Genomic DNA, 16815 nt, shown 5'->3' with positions numbered 1-16815 from the left:
AACAAATAAATAGCTTTGGGCAGTTTTAAACTATATTTGTAAGACCTATCAATGATTAATTAAATCATTTGTATTTTTTATAAATTAAATTCATTTCAATACAAGTTATTACAAATTTTATTATATACAACAATAGTCATGTCTTCATGCTACAGCTTTGTCAGTAGCAAAATAGATTATTCTTCTACGAAGAGGTTGCTGCTGCCGGCAATTCTGCAATATATGCTGTAATTTACCGTTATACAGGCTTCTAAATGCATCAATCTGCAATTAAAAAAAATAATAATGAGAAATTGCATATTATATATTTATATTCAACTAGAATCACCTGGCGAGTTGCTATTTTCGTTATAATGGGTGTAATAATCCAAGCCACACATTCGTGGTATGGATGAGTTGTTAATGAACCTGGATAAGTATAATAACCGTGACCCATACATGCATCTAACATCCATGGCAAACAACCTAAGAATGGAAAATAAATATAAAATCTCTGTTTGATAAAAAATAAAAAAAAATAAAAATAGTTACGACTTCTAAAATAACAAAAACATAACGAGAAAAATTACAATCTATTTGTTACGCAAATATATAACAGTATTTAATTATTATTTAATTGTTTTACAAATTAAAGATGATAGTGTACCAGCTGGGATTTCAGTGTTGGTCCCAGGTCTCTTGATTTTCCGCAAGTGGTCTGTAATTGGTGTAAGGGAAGGGTTATCAGGGATTCCAGGGCATCCAACGACCTATTGAAATAGATGTTGCATATGAATTGATTGCATTAATTGTAACAAGTATTCGTACTTGCATAGGATACGAGAGTATCGCGATTCCATTTGGTTTATCATAGCATTTCTCGATTGAACCATAACGAGTGTTCCAGTGCATTATCTGTGCCTCCATGGAATACCTGTACCAGAAGATTTACAAGTGTTTCCATAATTTTATTTAATTTCCCTGTTTCCTAACCAAATGCCATCTATGGTGTGTTCAGAACCATAGGAATTGTCAGGACCCCAGCGGAATTGCACGTTCATAAATTGAAACTCGTCGTTGCCCAAAGGACCACCTCGCATATAAGGCATCTCATTTCTGTTTGGAAATTCAATGGTGACTGAAAATTAATAAATTTCGAATTAAGAGATGAGTGATCAATTTTTTGTTATATAATAGAAATGTACCTCTTTTGATATAGTAAAATGTTTTTGACAATTACCTGTTCTTCCTGTATTAGTCATTGTAGCTGTACCCTTATTTAACCAATAATTAGTTAACAATAATGGTGGAAATTTTTTGGTCCAGATGGCTATTTTGGTTAAATCGATCGGTGATTGTCGCCATTTGGGTAATCCTGAGGATGATGTTGACTGGATTCCAATAGCCTTGGAATCTTTTGATATTAATTCAATCATTATTAAGCCATGAAGACTTAAAAAATATTTCTATATTTTTACTAACGTGCTTTCCTTCTCATGATTAACATTCTTCTCGTAACATGATCGTTGTTAAAATTTCTTGTCAGGCATTGCAAACAATTTTAATTCTATAAAGTAAAATGATTTAGGTATAAATTAATCATGTTATTAGCTCCATATTTTGATGCTTGTAGTGAAGTTTGTTACATAACAACTATGCCAAATTTTTCATAAGTTCTTACATCTCCTATATTGATTGATTCTCAATAATTCTTCATCCCTTGATCCTTTTCTCTATCCTTTACATCCCTCCATCATTTACTTACATCCAATACAATACAATATTTGCAACATTGTTACGAACTTTAGAAGTGCAATTTTTTGATTTGCAATTACAAGAGTATAAGGGATGCATGGATGTAAGGAATGAAGGGGTTTAAATGTAGCAGAGATACAGATGATGTATCAAATTAGATTACCTTTTTTTCTAAGTCACATTTAATACATATAGTGAAAATTAAAGTTTTAAAAATGTCTACTTCCCCTCTAACTCAATTTTTGTTAGGAAAGCCTACTGTGCTCGATACTGTACTAATTGTAAAATTCTTTCAACCAAATCTTTTCACTTGAAGTTAGACGAACACACGTCTCCTGTTACTCTGATCAAACAGGAGGTTATTTCGAAAGATTCTTAAAATTTACAAGTAAAATTCTTGTATTCGTGCATAAGTCGTAAAACGTATATTCTCAAGTTGATTGCAAGATGATTAACATTTCAGTATCAGAGTTTATGATTTTATGCAGTAGCATCCTTTTAATCTGTGAGTAAATCAAATCAAATGAGATTGATACAAAGTTTCGAGGATCAATATGTCTGATCATTGTCTATTTTATTACATTATTCCGTTCCGTGAACTGCATCGTTCAAGTTCTCCTGCTAACCGAAGTTCTTGATTGGACTCAATTGTTTCCCTGGGTGGAGAATGAGTGTTTCCCTTCGTTCACGTTCGATTACACTGATCGAAATGGGCCACACATGTGGAAAGTGTTGTACCCCGACAGCACGGGCTTTAATCAGTCTCCAATCAACATTACAACACGATCGGTCGTCGTTGTGCAACCATCGGAACCTCTTCGTTGGAATGGCTACAATAAGGCACCATTGTCGATATCTATAATGAACAATGGAAATAATGGTGCAATTTAGGATACAATATTTTAATATTTAAATATGTTACAAATTTAAAATGTAACTTCCTGCTGTTTAATTATTTAATCCTCAGTGATAGTAAACACCATGTGGGGTAGCCTGACTCAACCATACGTCCATGGGGGATCATTAACTAGTATTTATGATCTCTGTTCGATGGTATTTCATTGGGGACGATCAGACAACGAAGGCAGTGAGCACACTTTAGATTATGTTCGGTACCCCATGGAACTACAAGTGTGGCACATAAAACGAGGGTTCAATTCATTGATGGATGCAATTGCTGCAAAGATGAGCGATGCTCTGCTCATTGTATCATTTCTTTTTCAGGTGAAATTTAACAAACAGTATTCAAATTGTACTATCGAAAATTGTCTTCGAAACCAGGGCCGATTCAACTAACAGTGAATTTTTATTAACTAATGGTTATTAATATTGATTATATAACATTTTAATGTATTTACAGATTACAAATGCAGATAATCCATACTTGGACCATCTGGTGACAAACTTATGGCAAATAGTTGAACCAGGATCGAGGTTACACATACCACCCTTTCCTTTAACTTGGATCTGTCCACTTCCTGAAAATAATTATTACACTTACAATGGTTCCCTTACTCAACCACCCTGCAGTGAAATCGTCACATGGATCGTTCAATCTGAACCCATTGCTATATCTTCATCTCAAGTATAATCACACATCCCTGATTTATAAAATATTCTTATCTAGATTTTTATCAAATTTATTGACATTTAATTTTAATATAGGTTGCACAATTTCGGAAGGTCTGTTCATCAAATGGCCCTATTCTATCAAATTGCAGGCCCGTTCAATTAATTAATGAACGTGACGTTTATTTCCATGCCTAACATAAGTTGTTTGTATATTGTGAGTCTTTTTATCTTACGTGTTTGTATAATTTTTGTAGATGTGTATATACGAAATGATTTTTTAATAAAATTAATTAAAAAAATTATGTGCTTGCCCTGATCAATCTTACAAATTTATAAATTTCCAATAATGAATATTATTCTTTTCTTTACAAAAGTACATTAGAATTGTAAAATTTATAAATGAAAATTAATAGTTATTAATATGAATTAATAGCTATTAGTAGACATTAACACTGCGATTGGAACTTTGTTCAAACTGTATAAGTGTAAAATTAGTGAAACGATTGTGAAATAAATTTTATATACAGAGAGTAATAGTTTTATTGTTTTCCTACGACACTTTACGAATGCATCAAACGTTATTCAACAAAGTTCGTTCGAAAATAAAGATATAACAAACTCCCTTGTCGCAGGGTACAATCTATTTGGCACAATTTGTAATCAATCGTTTTCCTTCAAAAATATCCATCAACGCACGCAAGAGGAAAAAAGAACGCATTCTGATTGACGTTACGGGTACTATGTCATAGCATACGTTTCTCTTTTTGTTTCATTTGTTTCATTTTTTGTATCTAGAATATGCATCCATTTGTCACAAGCGGCTGATACGCGGCTATGAATCTTCTACCACACACAAATATACATACACCGATAATACGTACATTCACTCTTCAAATGGTGTTACTTTTTGTTTTTTCCTTTTTATTTTGTTCTCGTAGTAAAAAATCACAAAATCGTTTCGAACATATGCTCCTGCCAATGTATATAAATCACGGTGTGTCGTGTGAAAAATCATATCACGTCGCGTGTTAAGCCTGCTCCAGGAAAAATAAGAACCGTATATTTCTCTCTCGATTATACCCCGATCGCATCGGTCATCCATCCCGTGTTTCGATAATCGTCGCGCTTTATTTACACGTGTGGCAATTAAAAAAATGTACAATTTCGCCCTTTAAAACCTGGAGCGACCACGGAGAGGGTGAAACGCCTTATGTACAGAATAGTAGATACGTTGATCTACGATGAAACCACACGCAAGGGACGGGAATTGCTTGGAAGGTATCGAGCAAGCACAGCTTTCTATTTTACAATACATTTCATGGGGTCCCTTTCATTTTATCGACAAAGATTTCTTCCACAATATTTACATTTGAATAAACTATAAAAATAAAAAATTGTGATGGAAAATTCAACGAAGTATAGCCCTGGTAGAAATACAGTATGGTCGCGAAAGGAACCCAATATTGTTAATATTATTGAATGTGTGGAGAAATAAAGAAATATTTCGGTTGTTGATCATTTTTCTCTTGATTAGGAATCAATAAATGCCATAAACTAAATAAATTTAAAATAAATAATGAAAAGTTTGTTAATAAATATCAGCAATATTACAGATAGATGAGATTTACGTTCACAGTATATTTCTGCAACGACTATACCTACTCAAAATCGAATACAGAGTTGTGTGAAGTATGAAAAGTAGTAAAAATAGCATTGTTGTAAAAATGGTCGAATAAATCTTTGTCGATGGAACCAAATAGACCCGTTATTCAAATTAAAACGCCTTCAAGAATCCGAGAATACTTTGAACTCTTATTGAAAATGTCCTGTTATTATCACGTGTATCGTTGTTCCCTTTGATCGAATGTTTCCATTTTGCAAAATCGTCAGAAGTGTAACGGATGAAACATGAAAATAACTTGTCTGATATCCTTGCAAGTCCAACGGGAACCTGAGTTCGATCCTTCTTTTCTCTCTGTGCCTTTTGCACTGAAAAGGTTTCAATCCGCTTGCATGTCCCTTATCGTTCGGCAAAGGAACGCTGAAGTTATTATACCGAATGTCTGGAACATACGTGTATCGTCAGGTACGAGGATATTTGAGATTTTTCTTGGAATAGAGTACCTGTATACCCGCTATCGCCATCCCGAGAAATACCAGAGTGAAACTCTCGTACTGCAGCCAGTTGGTGACTTTGGCAAGGCAACCCTGAAAATAATTCAAAAAGAAATGTTAATATTAAGAAACGCAACGATTTTTGGAATATATTTCAATATCGCGCTAAGGATATGAAAAATAATTAGAAAAACTTTTGAAAAATAAATAATTTAATTTATTTGCAGTGCTGATAATCAAAATAATTAAAATGATTATAGAAAAGTTTAGATGTTACTTTTAATATTAATATTGTCAAAATTAGGATTTTGACAATTTCTGCTTTCTCTGTATTCCTATTTTCCCTAGGGAATCTGATTTGATCGCGAGTATACAAATGGAACTAGTTCTGAATATCAAACTCAAGATAAAGCGATTCGATCTGAATAACTTAATTAGTTAAAACAAGTCGTCTTGCAAAGTGGAGCATTCGAGTTCAAATCCCGATTTAACGCTCCGACGAGTTGATTGTATTTCACCCTTCATAAAAATTCTCATTATTATACTTAGATTTTATAAAGCTATTCCAAAGATTTATAAATGGATGCTTAGAAATGAGAATAAAAATAGATGTAACTATTAATTGAAAATTTGACTAAGTAATAATTTGTGAATAATTGTGAAGTTGGTTGTAATATGTGTAAATGACACGTTAGACACAATTTTCTGACTGTGATTCTTTGCCTAATTAAATGTTCATCTTCTTTCTGAAATATTTCAATAAAGGAATGAAAATCTACCTCTTTATGTCGATATCCGTCGTGACCCTCTTCATCTTCCACTTGACACGCCGATTCGTCCTTTGGTTTTGGATTTAACCACGGTTTCTCAGTCTTCAGTGAAAAATTCAAATTTATTTAGTACATCTGCGACAAAATTGAAAATTTCTCAAACTACTTACATGTTTATGAAACACCCTTGAAACGACGCTCATTGGACTTCCTGTATTTTTCATCTGTAAAAATGTTAATTTATTGAGTTTTATTTAACACAGCAATAGTAGATGTCAAATCATAATATTATATGTTTTCAAAAGTTCCTTTTCAAAATAAATACACCGTGCAGAATTTCAATTTCGAAAAATCCATTAAAGTTTTCTCTAGAATTGGAACGTCAGTAGTTTATTTTCATTCCATTTTTCACGGCCCTCCGAATTTTTAAACCGTTATGTAAAACCAGTCGTTCATTATATTAAGTGCTCGTTCCACTTCCATGAATTCTTCTCTAGGTAAAATTTTTTTTACTGAATTAAAAAACACTGAAAAATCCCTCCAAAAAAACTACCCCTCAAACATTTCATAGTTCATGCAGTTATATACAATCCGTGCAATGATCGTCAGGTGTACGGATGGTTAAACGTAAAAACAGTGCTATGAAATTGTAAAAATATGTTAATTGTTCTTTTATGAAGGTTTAAAAAAGAATGTCCTAAAAATTTTAATGTAATAATAGACTTTTGTGAAGTATACCTCGGTATTTTTTAATACGCAGCACGTGAGAGGGACCTGCCTTCTGTTTCCCGAAATTTGCGCGTCTCTCCACCAGGCCGTGCCATTATAGTCCTCGTATCCGTGTATTCCACAGCAATTAAACTACAATGGAATCACTTGTATGCTCTTCGGACCATCACAATACATGGACGGACAGTTCCACGTTCCTGACATTAGGCGTCATTCGTGCGAGACGGAAAATTCCCATTGTATGGTTTTCGATCTGTCGTCACTCATTATGGGAACGATCGCGCAGATCTGTGCTCTAAATTTAACCCTTTCACCGCGATAACTCTATATTAACGAGGGTCATTATCTAATTGACATACTCTAATTTCGATGCAATCTTGATATGAAATAAAATTCGACGAAATATTTAATGTATATTATTTTTAATTGGCAATTATCTGTGTTAGATTATATATATTTTATATCTCAATTGAGGCAGGGTAACGTATACATTTATCGACCCCAATAATGACTGACCCGTTTGCTAAAAAAAGTAGAAAATATAATATAATAATGATCTATAATTCTATTCGGAACAAAAAGTATTCGGGCTACGAAAGAATATTTATATTTCATTATTTAACCCTTGAACAGCTTGGGTCAATCGCGACCCACATTTACAAACTAATACAAGGACATTAATCTAAAGTTAAATGTATCACTTTTAAACAAAAAAGTTTCATGTATTCGAAGAATAATTTTTCAAGGGACAGTGTAAAATTTAGAAAATGAAAATAATATGAAGTACAAAATTAAATTAGATTTAATTATATCAGTTTGTCTTACAATACCTATGTGTATCCTAATTCGCAGCGAAAGGGTTAAAGCATTGACTACCCCTGTAAAATTTGTATGTCCATAAAAATAGTAAAAGTTTCTAAAAATACCACCCCTTTCTATTCTGTTGAAATATTAAAATATATAAAGTTTATGGTGTCGATCACCGACCACCCCCATGACAGTCAACCCGTTAATGCTCATTTCTCCACGGAACTTTAACACGAAACAACGTGGTCAAGCACATGAAAGTATTATTAGCCCGTGATAAACAGGCTCGTCAGGAATAAATAATCGATCACTATTATGGTGGGTCAGTTATACCTTATATTGCGCGAAGTCGAGACTATGACTGAAAGGGATGTCACTGGTCGGCTCGTGGCCATAGTCATTGGCTAATTTGTCGGTCAGACGCTTCTCCAATCCGGATAGTGTTCGAAACGTTATCAGCCCGCTGACAATCGCGGTTACCAGTTCGATGATGATCAGCACCACTAACATACTCATATACTGCACAGATAAAAATACATGGTAGACCTTGACCGTGTGCTTGTTATAGCGATCGTTGTGAAAATGTATCGACAACTTACGGTACCCAGGATGCATTGATTTCCGTGCAGAGCAGCACGACATCCGAAGAAACCGACCGTGAGTACCGTGAAACCAAGACTGAGCAAAGTGTACGCTATTAGATTAATAGTACCGTTCGCTGTGGTGTCAGCTACGAAAAGGTTTAGTAGGTGTTCTTTGCTTGGCTCCAGCAACAGCCATGCCCCTATCACCAGTACTGTACATCCGGCCAACTATTCAACAGATAGCTTTTGTACAGCTCGTTATTCGAAGTGGGTCGTGCACAAGTATCCAGACACTTTTTCAATTTTGAATATATTTCACTGGAGGATCCTCCTTGCCAATTTGCCACCCTTAAGAATGTTTGAGACTTCAGGAAGTGGGACGTATACTGAAGGAAAATCTTCCCTGCTGGGGATAGTGTTAATCCTTGAACAACGGAGTCTGGGTCAATCGAAACCCAAACTTACGAAACACGTATACACGGATATTAACCTAAAGTTAAATGGATATATCATTTTTAAAGGAATCGTGTAAGATTTAGTAAATGAAAATAATATGAAATGCAGATTTAAATTAAAATTGGGGCTCTCTCCATGATCAACCGTTCGAGGGTTGTTAAATTTTATATATTGTTAATTTCAAATTACCAAGTGCCTGAATACTTATGAACGATCCTGTATATTTTATTTCCTATATAACAGAATTCTCTGAATCCATAACGGAATTCCATTTATCAATAAATACAAATTTGTTCACCCGAAATGAATATTTTCCTCGTTTGACTTCATTTGAAGGAATTTCATTACTCTTTTCGAGCTACGTAAAATTCTTCTTAACAAAATTATTGAGCTTTAAATTAAAATAGAATTGGCACAACCGATATTGCACTATATGGATTCAGTTTTTTTATTATTTCAAACATTCGTACGATTTTCCCATAGCGATTCAATAAACGTTAATCTAATAAAGAACCTTTTATTAATTCTTTTTTCCCAATAAATCTTTGCCAACAATGGTCCTTTCGTTTTACAGTCGAAAGGAATTAAACAAATGGAATATTAATCTGAAAATTACTTTTACAAAGCTCTAAATGTAATAAATATTTTATGCTGCAAATATAAAACGATTTTGATAATTTATTCGATATTATTGAATTTTCTATAAATATATTAACAAGTATATTATTAGTGACATTCCACGTTTAGTCTTTGTTTACATTTTCCTGTAAAGTATTATAATTCTTCATAAATTAATTATATTACACCTAAGTGTATTTTTAAACTTCCTTTCATACTGAATCTCCATATAAATCAATGAGTTTAAAATTCAATTAAAATATTTAATACTTTACCCATATTAATAAGTTGAACGTGAACAGAACGACTTTCAAGTATTTCATGCCGATCGTTTTCAAGACATCAAATAGTCATCAATCTGCGAACATAACGTTGCGAATATTGATAAAACCGTAAACTTCAACGGCGTTCAATTAATTTTAATATCAGCCATGAAAAATCGTTCAAACTTTTTGCGGTGTCTAATATAAAACTTTCCACGATACACATTGCAAAGTCACATTTTCGATATTTCTGTCTCAGCATCCTTCACCTCTATACTGTTTCAGTTTCCCGATATAAACGCCACTGTTGGCGATAAAAATTCATGGAAACCGTGATTAAAATGGTCAATAACAGCCGAGCGGATATGAAAACGAAGAACCATGGAAGGAATACGTGCTTGCGTTATTTTTCTCATTCACTTAGGAAATGAAAAATCTGTCTCTGCGTGACTGAAGGGGGAACAAAGTCTGGGTATGATTAAACGCGGCCATCTTTTCGGGACACGAAAGAAAATGAGAATTAATTAATCGATCAATCTTCGATAACAAGTCGGCTCAATCGGATGATGAAAAAGTATCATCAGCACCGGGGACTTTGTAACTTCCGGTCGAACAAAGAACAGATTAACTCATTTAGGTCGTACGAACGTTACGGCTAAGCTGGATAAAGAGAAAGCCTTTAAAATCCTGGTTTCACTCTTGGGATGCAATTATAACTGCGAAAAGGGGACACAATGTGCGCTTATCAAAGGGCTCAGGAATTGCCCGCGAACCCAGATATCCCGTGACATATTAATACCTTTGCGACGCCTTGGCTTCTCTGTTTAATATCAATTAATACATTAACTACGTTAAAACACCATTAGATCCACTTGGGATCAAAGGGCAGAATGAAATTGTCGGAGCAACGCCTGGTTGATGTACGCCTGCATTAATAACGCGCGACAATGATATAGGGCCGCGTACGTAGCTTAATTAATAAATTGTGTACGTGATTATTAATTTGAACGATCTCGCCGTGTAAACATCCATTAAAATGACCACTGAATAAATTACGAAAATACTCGGATATTCCACGAATTTAACGTATAATTTCAAATATAAATGAAAAATTTCCTCCCATCCCAAAAAAAATTGTCACGTTCACTCGATGATTATTAACAAATCTTACCGCTTCGATCCAAACACCACGATGCACGCTTCGACTTAAACGAGCTTCCATCAGCCACTCGAAACTACTCGAGTATACTACTTGCCATATTACCAGTATCGTCCTTCTAACCAGACAGCAACAGCCGAGAATCCTGTTGATCCTCTGAGTGGTAAGCGGGAAACTTGGACGGTGTAACGAAAAACGTACAACTCAGGTGTATCCTCGGGGTTGATTATCCTCCTCTATAGATCCATTCACAGGTGGTTCTTCGCACTGTTTGGTCCCTTTTCACACGATTCAATTTGCCGAATGTTCGATAGACGGGTATGGTTTAGCACGGTTACAGAGAGTAGATCGATGCACGGATTTCACGTGTCGACTCGCCTAGTTTCAAAGGACAAATCTCACATCTATTCAGGAGCAGAGAGAGGATTACTAGCGCGTACGATCGCGACGATACTGCCGAGGGTAAATGCTGCCAGCTCCGGCGTCATCCGCCTCGGGAGCGGCATACTCTCCTCGTCCCTCTTTTCTGCTCACCTTCCGCCCTTACGTCGTGTCCGGATGATGGTCCAGATGCGGCTGCGTCGCGACGTCATGGCGCCGACGCTCTCTCGTTACCCTAGTCGATCCCTGTTCCCGTTTTAGTTGCTCCACTCGACCAGCCTTCGTCCCGTCGATCACGGACGTCCTCTCTACCAGCAGTGGCCAATTGACCAGGTTATGCACCGGTTCACGGGTTCGAGTGTTAATCACACCGTGTGTGCCTCCAACGGGATCAACCAGTCGCGATGGGACTGGACGTGAGTTGTTCGTAACATGGTTGCGTCGGCTACTGTGTGGACATCTTTGTGGTTACAAGATACACGAGGAAGGATTCTGGGTGCATGTCGTGCTCGTGACGAGTTTCCGGAGTTGAAATGTTAATTCTGGTTTGGTACATTGATGTATCGGTTTCTATTCATTATCTTTTCTTTCTCTGTAAAAGTAATGATGAGTTAGTTTTTCTATGTCTTGTGTGGAGGTTTGGGTAACTATAGCTACTGGTTATTGATTAGAGCCATTTAGTATTTTCAACAGTTGCCACTTCTTTAATTAAATCGATGAAATCAGAAGTGAATTGATTAGATATTTTTTAAGTCGTATTATCAATTTTTGGAAATTTATATCTGTACACGAATTTTTCAGATATTTTTGAAATGATAAATTGTCTATTAAAAATTAATTGTATTTTTCGACCTGTCTGTTGGAGGTCTCTCCTTAAGGGAGATGATGTATGGTTTCTTTTCTGATTATTTGGCGAAATTGGACGACGAGACTGTTTGCGAAATTTATGGGCTTCGTGGCATATCGTTCAGAAGTTGGTATGAAGTTGTTTGTAACTTCTAGCTAGGTTTAATTGAACTAGGTAGTTTTGAAATGCTGTGTGGTATTGTTTCTAACTGTGTGAACAGTATCTCAAAACTTTGTCAGATATTTGCTTTTGAGTACACATATACGTCTATCTGTAGTCTAATAATAAGTAATATTTAAGACATTTATTTATTTTTATTTTAGTGGTACTTTACTGATATTTCTGTTGCTTTTATTTGTGTAATAGTGAATTAAATGTATTTTGTTAGTGTAAAATAAAATTATGAAATAAGAAATGTAGTGAATTATTTTATTAATATTGTTTTCCTTTTGATGTAGAAGATTCTATTTTTATTTTAATTAAAATATAAGTTATAGATAGTATAGGTAGTAATGTTCTGTTACTTACTTTTTAACGAAACCTATTTTAAACATCCTCTTTAAGCATAGATTTAAAATTAGGTCAACTTTAGAGTTTCAATTCTTTTTCATTCATAATAATATTTCATTTTAATTACAGCTAGCTTTTCATTTAGTCATAATTTTTCTGTAAAGAAACTGCATAACAAATGTTTTAGAATTTAAATAGTAATGAGATTGCATTGTCATTTTCCCTTTTTTATTATCCTATTTAAATCTTAAAAATTCTTTGAATTTTTTAAATATTTCATGAATGAATTCACCGACAAACGGTGGTTTCAAATTTTCTAAAAGGGATCACCTTTTTATGTAAATATAATAGATTTATTAGGTATTAACAATTTTTACAGCATTCGTGTTTCGTTCGTCTTAAACAACACGCAACTATGGATAAAAGATGTTAACGCTCTAGTCAACAAATTGGCGATGCACGTAATCAATAACTTCCGACATTGCTCCTCAATCGAATTTGTCGTAGAATATCTCAGTTGCACGCCACACGACTAGAGATTTAATCGATTAAGTCTCGCAATTTTCTCGTTCAAATTTCTCCTACATCGCATTGTTCTTCGTGTAACGCACCTTAATAAACAATTTAACAAGATTCCTTACATACAAAGGACGCAATAAGTTTACGATAGATTGTCTCGCATTAAGTACAAAAATGAACAAGTTCCTCCACTTGTATTCAGATCTTCTGTAAAGAAAGCAATTATTCAAATCGCTGCAAAGTAATAATACGTATTTTTCAACGCTGTCAAAAAGACAGCAGGCAGTAAAATTCGCAAAATCACATTTGTCTCTTCTGGCACGACTGCCAGCTGTCGTCTTCCGAAGCTGACGACAGGAAGTACGAAAGAAAAGTAACGTCCGACACGCTAGGACGTAGAAAAATCAGTATTGAACATCTTCACACGTATTTTCACAACGATGCCTACCGTTCGTTGAATATTCGTTAAAAAATAATAAAATAATATGAGCAAACGCGCAGTTATAAATAGAAAGGTCTTAATATACAATGGGTTCAAGCGGGTCTTTTGTATATATAGGGTGTTTAAAAAAGGGCATGCAAGACAAGGTGCTTATAGTACTCATGGTATTTCAAGGGTTCAGAATATTAATTAAGTGTTTATACAGCCACTTTCAGGAAGTCTTAAGCTTCAGATTGATATGCCATAAGTGCCATTTAATAATACTTTTATGTCATGAAAATATATTAGACTTTATAAGTTTAAAAATTGATCACTGTTTGTTGCAATTAGGAAGTAGCCATTTTATATTAAGAAAATTGACGAAATATTCATATAGCAATATTTACGAAATCTTAATCTTTAATTTAGTATCTTTAATTTAGTATTAATTTTAATCAAACTTCTTACCTTTCAATTAATTTTGCGACGAATACTATAGGTTCCTGAATTCTTAGATCCTCTTTTTGAATCATCCTATATACACGTATAAGTTCACGGGTCGTTCACATTTCACGTAACACACACATGCACACAGGCACACAGAATCATACTATTTTATAAATTGTATTGTTTTGTCGATTCTTACTGCTACATTGGACGGGTACGGTGACTCGGAATTCTTGCGCGAACTCACCGTCAGAAGCCACGTATTACCGTATTCCACGAGCGCGTGGAATTCATAAGATCTAGCAATATCGTTTTTTATGGGTCACAAGCTATTGCACAGCAGAGATTCGATGTAAAAAATTTGATTTGTTGCGACAATTCAATTGCAGATTCGTCACGCCGAACGAGCGTTACGTCCTTTTTTCCGAAATGCAGTGGCATTTGCTTTCAGTCGACGCGCTTACGGTGTGCTTTTTTACAAGGGGATTACCCAACTGGCACATGCCAATTCTGATGAATTTTTGATAAAATTCAGAAAATCCAAAAAAATATTTGACGCGAGTTTCTCTCTTTTTTTTAAACCGACAACCATACAGACTGAAGGATAAAAATAATAAATATTGGAATTATACATATTTTGTTGAATACCTATCGTGAAAACTATTAATCATAGACGAAATTTTGAAAGGTACGATGTTTATGCTTTTAGATTTTTAATTTGTCCATGTAAGGGTGTTTTCAAAACATGTACTAAAATTTAAGGTACTTTTGCAAATATTGTTATTAAAATGATGGAAAATTTTTACGAAAATTTATATATAATAATAAAAATATGAAAAAGTTGAAATTTTCAGTTTCAATTTCATAAAAAAAATATTATTACTCACGTTTCATACTCGACTGCTACCAGCTCTGTATGATCGAAGACCCTGTACATTTGTTATGATATCGTAGAGTATTAGATAAATCTATAAATTGAATATTGCATTAGAAAATACAGAAATCATCAGTCAAATGTTCCTCAGCAGGTGCCATTTGGATAACTCTTCTGTTCGTGAAAAAATAATCTCAAAAGGCACATGAAAGTACTCAAACCGCAGTATGTTTCTAATTAAAATAGATAGATTACAACTCTTATAACAAATTTAAAAAAAATAACAAAAAAAATTGATTATTGACATTAAAATCAATTTGAGTCAACATAATAAAAAGTATTTACATTTTCGTGAATACCAAAATCCCAAATTCTGTACAAATTAAATAAATATAGTATTACTGTATTTACTTTTTAATAACGTTTCAACAAAATATCTACCATGCACACAAACATATTGCTATTCAAATACTTTCGAATACCTGTCTATGTCCTTCTCAATGACCATCAATGACGTCAATCGATGAACAGCCTCCTCCAATTCCACGATTCCCATACCATCTCGACATACTCAATTCCATCCACCAAATTACATCATCAGTCACAGTTGAGTCCTCGTTAACGCGCAGCAAATCAGCTGCGTCGAAATTCGCGGAAAGTTTCGGATTGAGCATGAAACGTCGACAGCGGTTTCGTAACTTCCCTTACAATTCCGTCGTAGTCTCCACAGGGCTCTGTTCGCCTAAATACGTAAATCCCAGATGAGAGTAATCCTTCCTCTCCCTGAAGGTAACGTTGTCGTTCGATGGGCTAGGATTCAGCAGATCGTTGCCATGATTATAGAGGGGGTTCAAAACCGGCGTCGCGTCGTGGTTGTTCATCGTGTTCGCGTTGCTGTTGTTGTGGTTCTTTCTACCGAGGGTGGATCGTCGCAACGAGTGGATGTTTGCGTCTCCATGGGTTCCAGCTATGCTGGAAGCACGAGCGGTGGTTGCCGCTTCCGAACTTACGGGACTTTGTTGACCTGGGGGATGACAAACTTATAGAGAAACCAATATTGGGAGAACCTGAATCCGGAAGTTCAGAAAATGATGAAAGTTTGCGAACATAGAGGAGATGTCCTTCCGTGTTATAAATTTTAATGTTGCCTGGGGATGAGGAGATGAAAAATCACTCCAATTCTGAAGGGATCACCTGGGACTGATAACGAAATTTTCAACTCCACGTCATACCACCTACATGGTCATTTCTGCTTCAATAGTCAACGAGATAACGTGTCCCCGTTTCTGTCGTAACACCCTCGTAAAGATAAAAATAATCTCAATTACCTGTACTCTCCCCATTTTCTTTGGTAATGTAGCTAACATTGTCCAGACTGAACGCGTGATTCTTATTGCTGAAATCTAGCTGGAGATCGTTATAGCTGTCGTTGTCATCGACAGGGACGCTCATTTGAAGCACCTGTGTCTCGTATTCCTTCAAATTTGGTTCCACGTAGACAGGATCGTAACGTGGTACCACGTACATACGTTGCATTCGTTCTTTGTACGCCTTGTATCTATGCAAACGACAGAAACAAAAGTTCCCCTCTAGAGTATGCGCCGTCGACTGCAAAGTCATGCAAGAAACGAAGCGAACGGTTCCGCCTCTGACGTATCGCTCTGTTAAATGTTTTAGGAGGCATCCACGCCGGAAAGTGTAATTAATTCTAATGGAGGTAATAAAGGGAACGATGAATTTGCATGCGACGCGGGCCGACCCGTCCGACCGATGAATATTCATGCGTAACACTGGAAAACACTTCTTTCACACGATATTAACGGTAACAACGTTGTTGGCACAATAATTATAACCGAAAGCTGAGCGTCGTAAGAGAATCGTCCGAATTATTCGCTCCTCCTTTGACGTAGAAAATGCATTATTTATAAGTCGAGTGATTCAATTTTGGGTAACTATGTAGGGTAAAGAAGACCCTTAGTGATTCATAAAATTACTATTTTTATGATTTG

General features: G+C 35.1%; 4 protein-coding genes across 9 annotated transcripts in view; 1 reads left to right on the top strand and 3 right to left on the bottom strand.

The window, feature by feature from the left end:
* Positions 1–6: 6 nt before the first annotated feature.
* Positions 7–1637, bottom strand: LOC117603638 (carbonic anhydrase 2-like). Its single transcript, XM_034322977.2, has 7 exons — positions 1462–1637; positions 1220–1393; positions 973–1117; positions 808–913; positions 647–749; positions 329–465; positions 7–264 (listed from the first exon to the last, which is right to left on the bottom strand). The coding sequence occupies exons 1-7, from the start codon at positions 1484–1486 to the stop codon at positions 145–147; spliced, it is 810 nt and encodes a 269-aa protein (XP_034178868.2). The 5' UTR covers positions 1487–1637; the 3' UTR covers positions 7–144.
* A 449-nt stretch (positions 1638–2086) lies between these two features.
* On the top strand, positions 2087–3536 carry LOC117603636 (carbonic anhydrase 1). 2 transcript variants are annotated; one of them, XM_034322973.2, is made up of 5 exons: positions 2087–2239; positions 2348–2614; positions 2810–2958; positions 3095–3319; positions 3400–3536. In XM_034322973.2, the coding sequence occupies exons 1-5, from the start codon at positions 2182–2184 to the stop codon at positions 3499–3501; spliced, it is 801 nt and encodes a 266-aa protein (XP_034178864.2). In that variant the 5' UTR covers positions 2087–2181; the 3' UTR covers positions 3502–3536. The 2 variants fall into 2 exon arrangements, with proteins under 2 accessions (XP_034178864.2, XP_034178862.2); XM_034322971.2 differs by having other exon boundaries at positions 2702–2958.
* A 674-nt stretch (positions 3537–4210) lies between these two features.
* Positions 4211–12296, bottom strand: LOC117603637 (CD151 antigen). Of its 3 annotated transcripts, none has more exons than XM_034322974.2 (9): positions 10820–12296; positions 9661–9743; positions 8327–8539; positions 8061–8246; positions 6930–7052; positions 6362–6415; positions 6201–6293; positions 5431–5514; positions 4211–5369 (listed from the first exon to the last, which is right to left on the bottom strand). In XM_034322974.2, the coding sequence occupies exons 2-9, from the start codon at positions 9706–9708 to the stop codon at positions 5307–5309; spliced, it is 864 nt and encodes a 287-aa protein (XP_034178865.1). In that variant the 5' UTR covers positions 9709–9743; positions 10820–12296; the 3' UTR covers positions 4211–5306. The 3 variants fall into 3 exon arrangements, with proteins under 3 accessions (XP_034178865.1, XP_034178867.1, XP_034178866.1); XM_034322976.2 differs by having other exon boundaries at positions 10913–12296; XM_034322975.2 differs by having other exon boundaries at positions 10905–12295.
* Positions 12297–12797: 501 nt separating this feature from the next.
* Positions 12798–16815, bottom strand: part of Cad99C (cadherin 99C) — a 113875-nt gene continuing 109857 nt past the window's right edge. The window contains exons 18-19 of one of the 3 annotated variants that reach the window (XM_034322970.2): positions 16135–16364; positions 12798–15830 (exon numbers count right to left, since the gene is read on the bottom strand). In XM_034322970.2, the coding sequence (XP_034178861.2) occupies positions 15511–15830; positions 16135–16364 (550 nt within the window). In that variant the 3' untranslated portion in view covers positions 12798–15510. The remainder of the gene's footprint in view (positions 15831–16134; positions 16365–16815) is intronic. The other 2 variants (XM_034322967.2, XM_034322966.2) reach the window with 2 other exon arrangements.

The sequence above is a fragment of the Osmia lignaria genome, chromosome 11 (assembly GCF_051020975.1).
Source record: "Osmia lignaria lignaria isolate PbOS001 chromosome 11, iyOsmLign1, whole genome shotgun sequence".
Taxonomy (NCBI): Eukaryota; Metazoa; Arthropoda; class Insecta; order Hymenoptera; family Megachilidae; genus Osmia; species Osmia lignaria.
Note: the sequence above shows the minus strand (reverse complement) of the source record. Positions and strands in the feature narration are given on the sequence as shown.

What these genes read in the sequence shown, in the direction of transcription:
- LOC117603638 (XM_034322977.2), bottom strand. Translation starts at nt 1,486, where the DNA reads ATGTTAATCATGAGAAGGAAAGCAC. An exon ending in TACTCTCGTATCCTATGCAA is followed by an intron (nt 750 to 807) that starts GTACGAATACTT and finishes CTATTTCAATAG; the next exon opens with GTCGTTGGATGCCCTGGAAT. An exon ending in CAACACTGAAATCCCAGCTG is followed by an intron (nt 466 to 646) that starts GTACACTATCAT and finishes TTCCATTCTTAG; the next exon opens with GTTGTTTGCCATGGATGTTA.
- LOC117603637 (XM_034322974.2), bottom strand. Translation starts at nt 9,708, where the DNA reads ATGAAATACTTGAAAGTCGTTCTGTTCACGTTCAACTTATTAATATGG. An exon ending in ACGGATATCGACATAAAGAG is followed by an intron (nt 5,515 to 6,200) that starts GTAGATTTTCAT and finishes AATTATTTTCAG; the next exon opens with GGTTGCCTTGCCAAAGTCAC. An exon ending in TGGCGATAGCGGGTATACAG is followed by an intron (nt 5,370 to 5,430) that starts GTACTCTATTCC and finishes CGTATGTTCCAG; the next exon opens with ACATTCGGTATAATAACTTC.
- LOC117603636 (XM_034322971.2), top strand. Translation starts at nt 2,182, where the DNA reads ATGATTAACATTTCAGTATCAGAGTTTATGATTTTATGCAGTAGCATC. An exon ending in AATGAACAATGGAAATAATG is followed by an intron (nt 2,615 to 2,701) that starts GTGCAATTTAGG and finishes TTTAATCCTCAG; the next exon opens with TGATAGTAAACACCATGTGG. An exon ending in TTGCTATATCTTCATCTCAA is followed by an intron (nt 3,320 to 3,399) that starts GTATAATCACAC and finishes ATTTTAATATAG; the next exon opens with GTTGCACAATTTCGGAAGGT.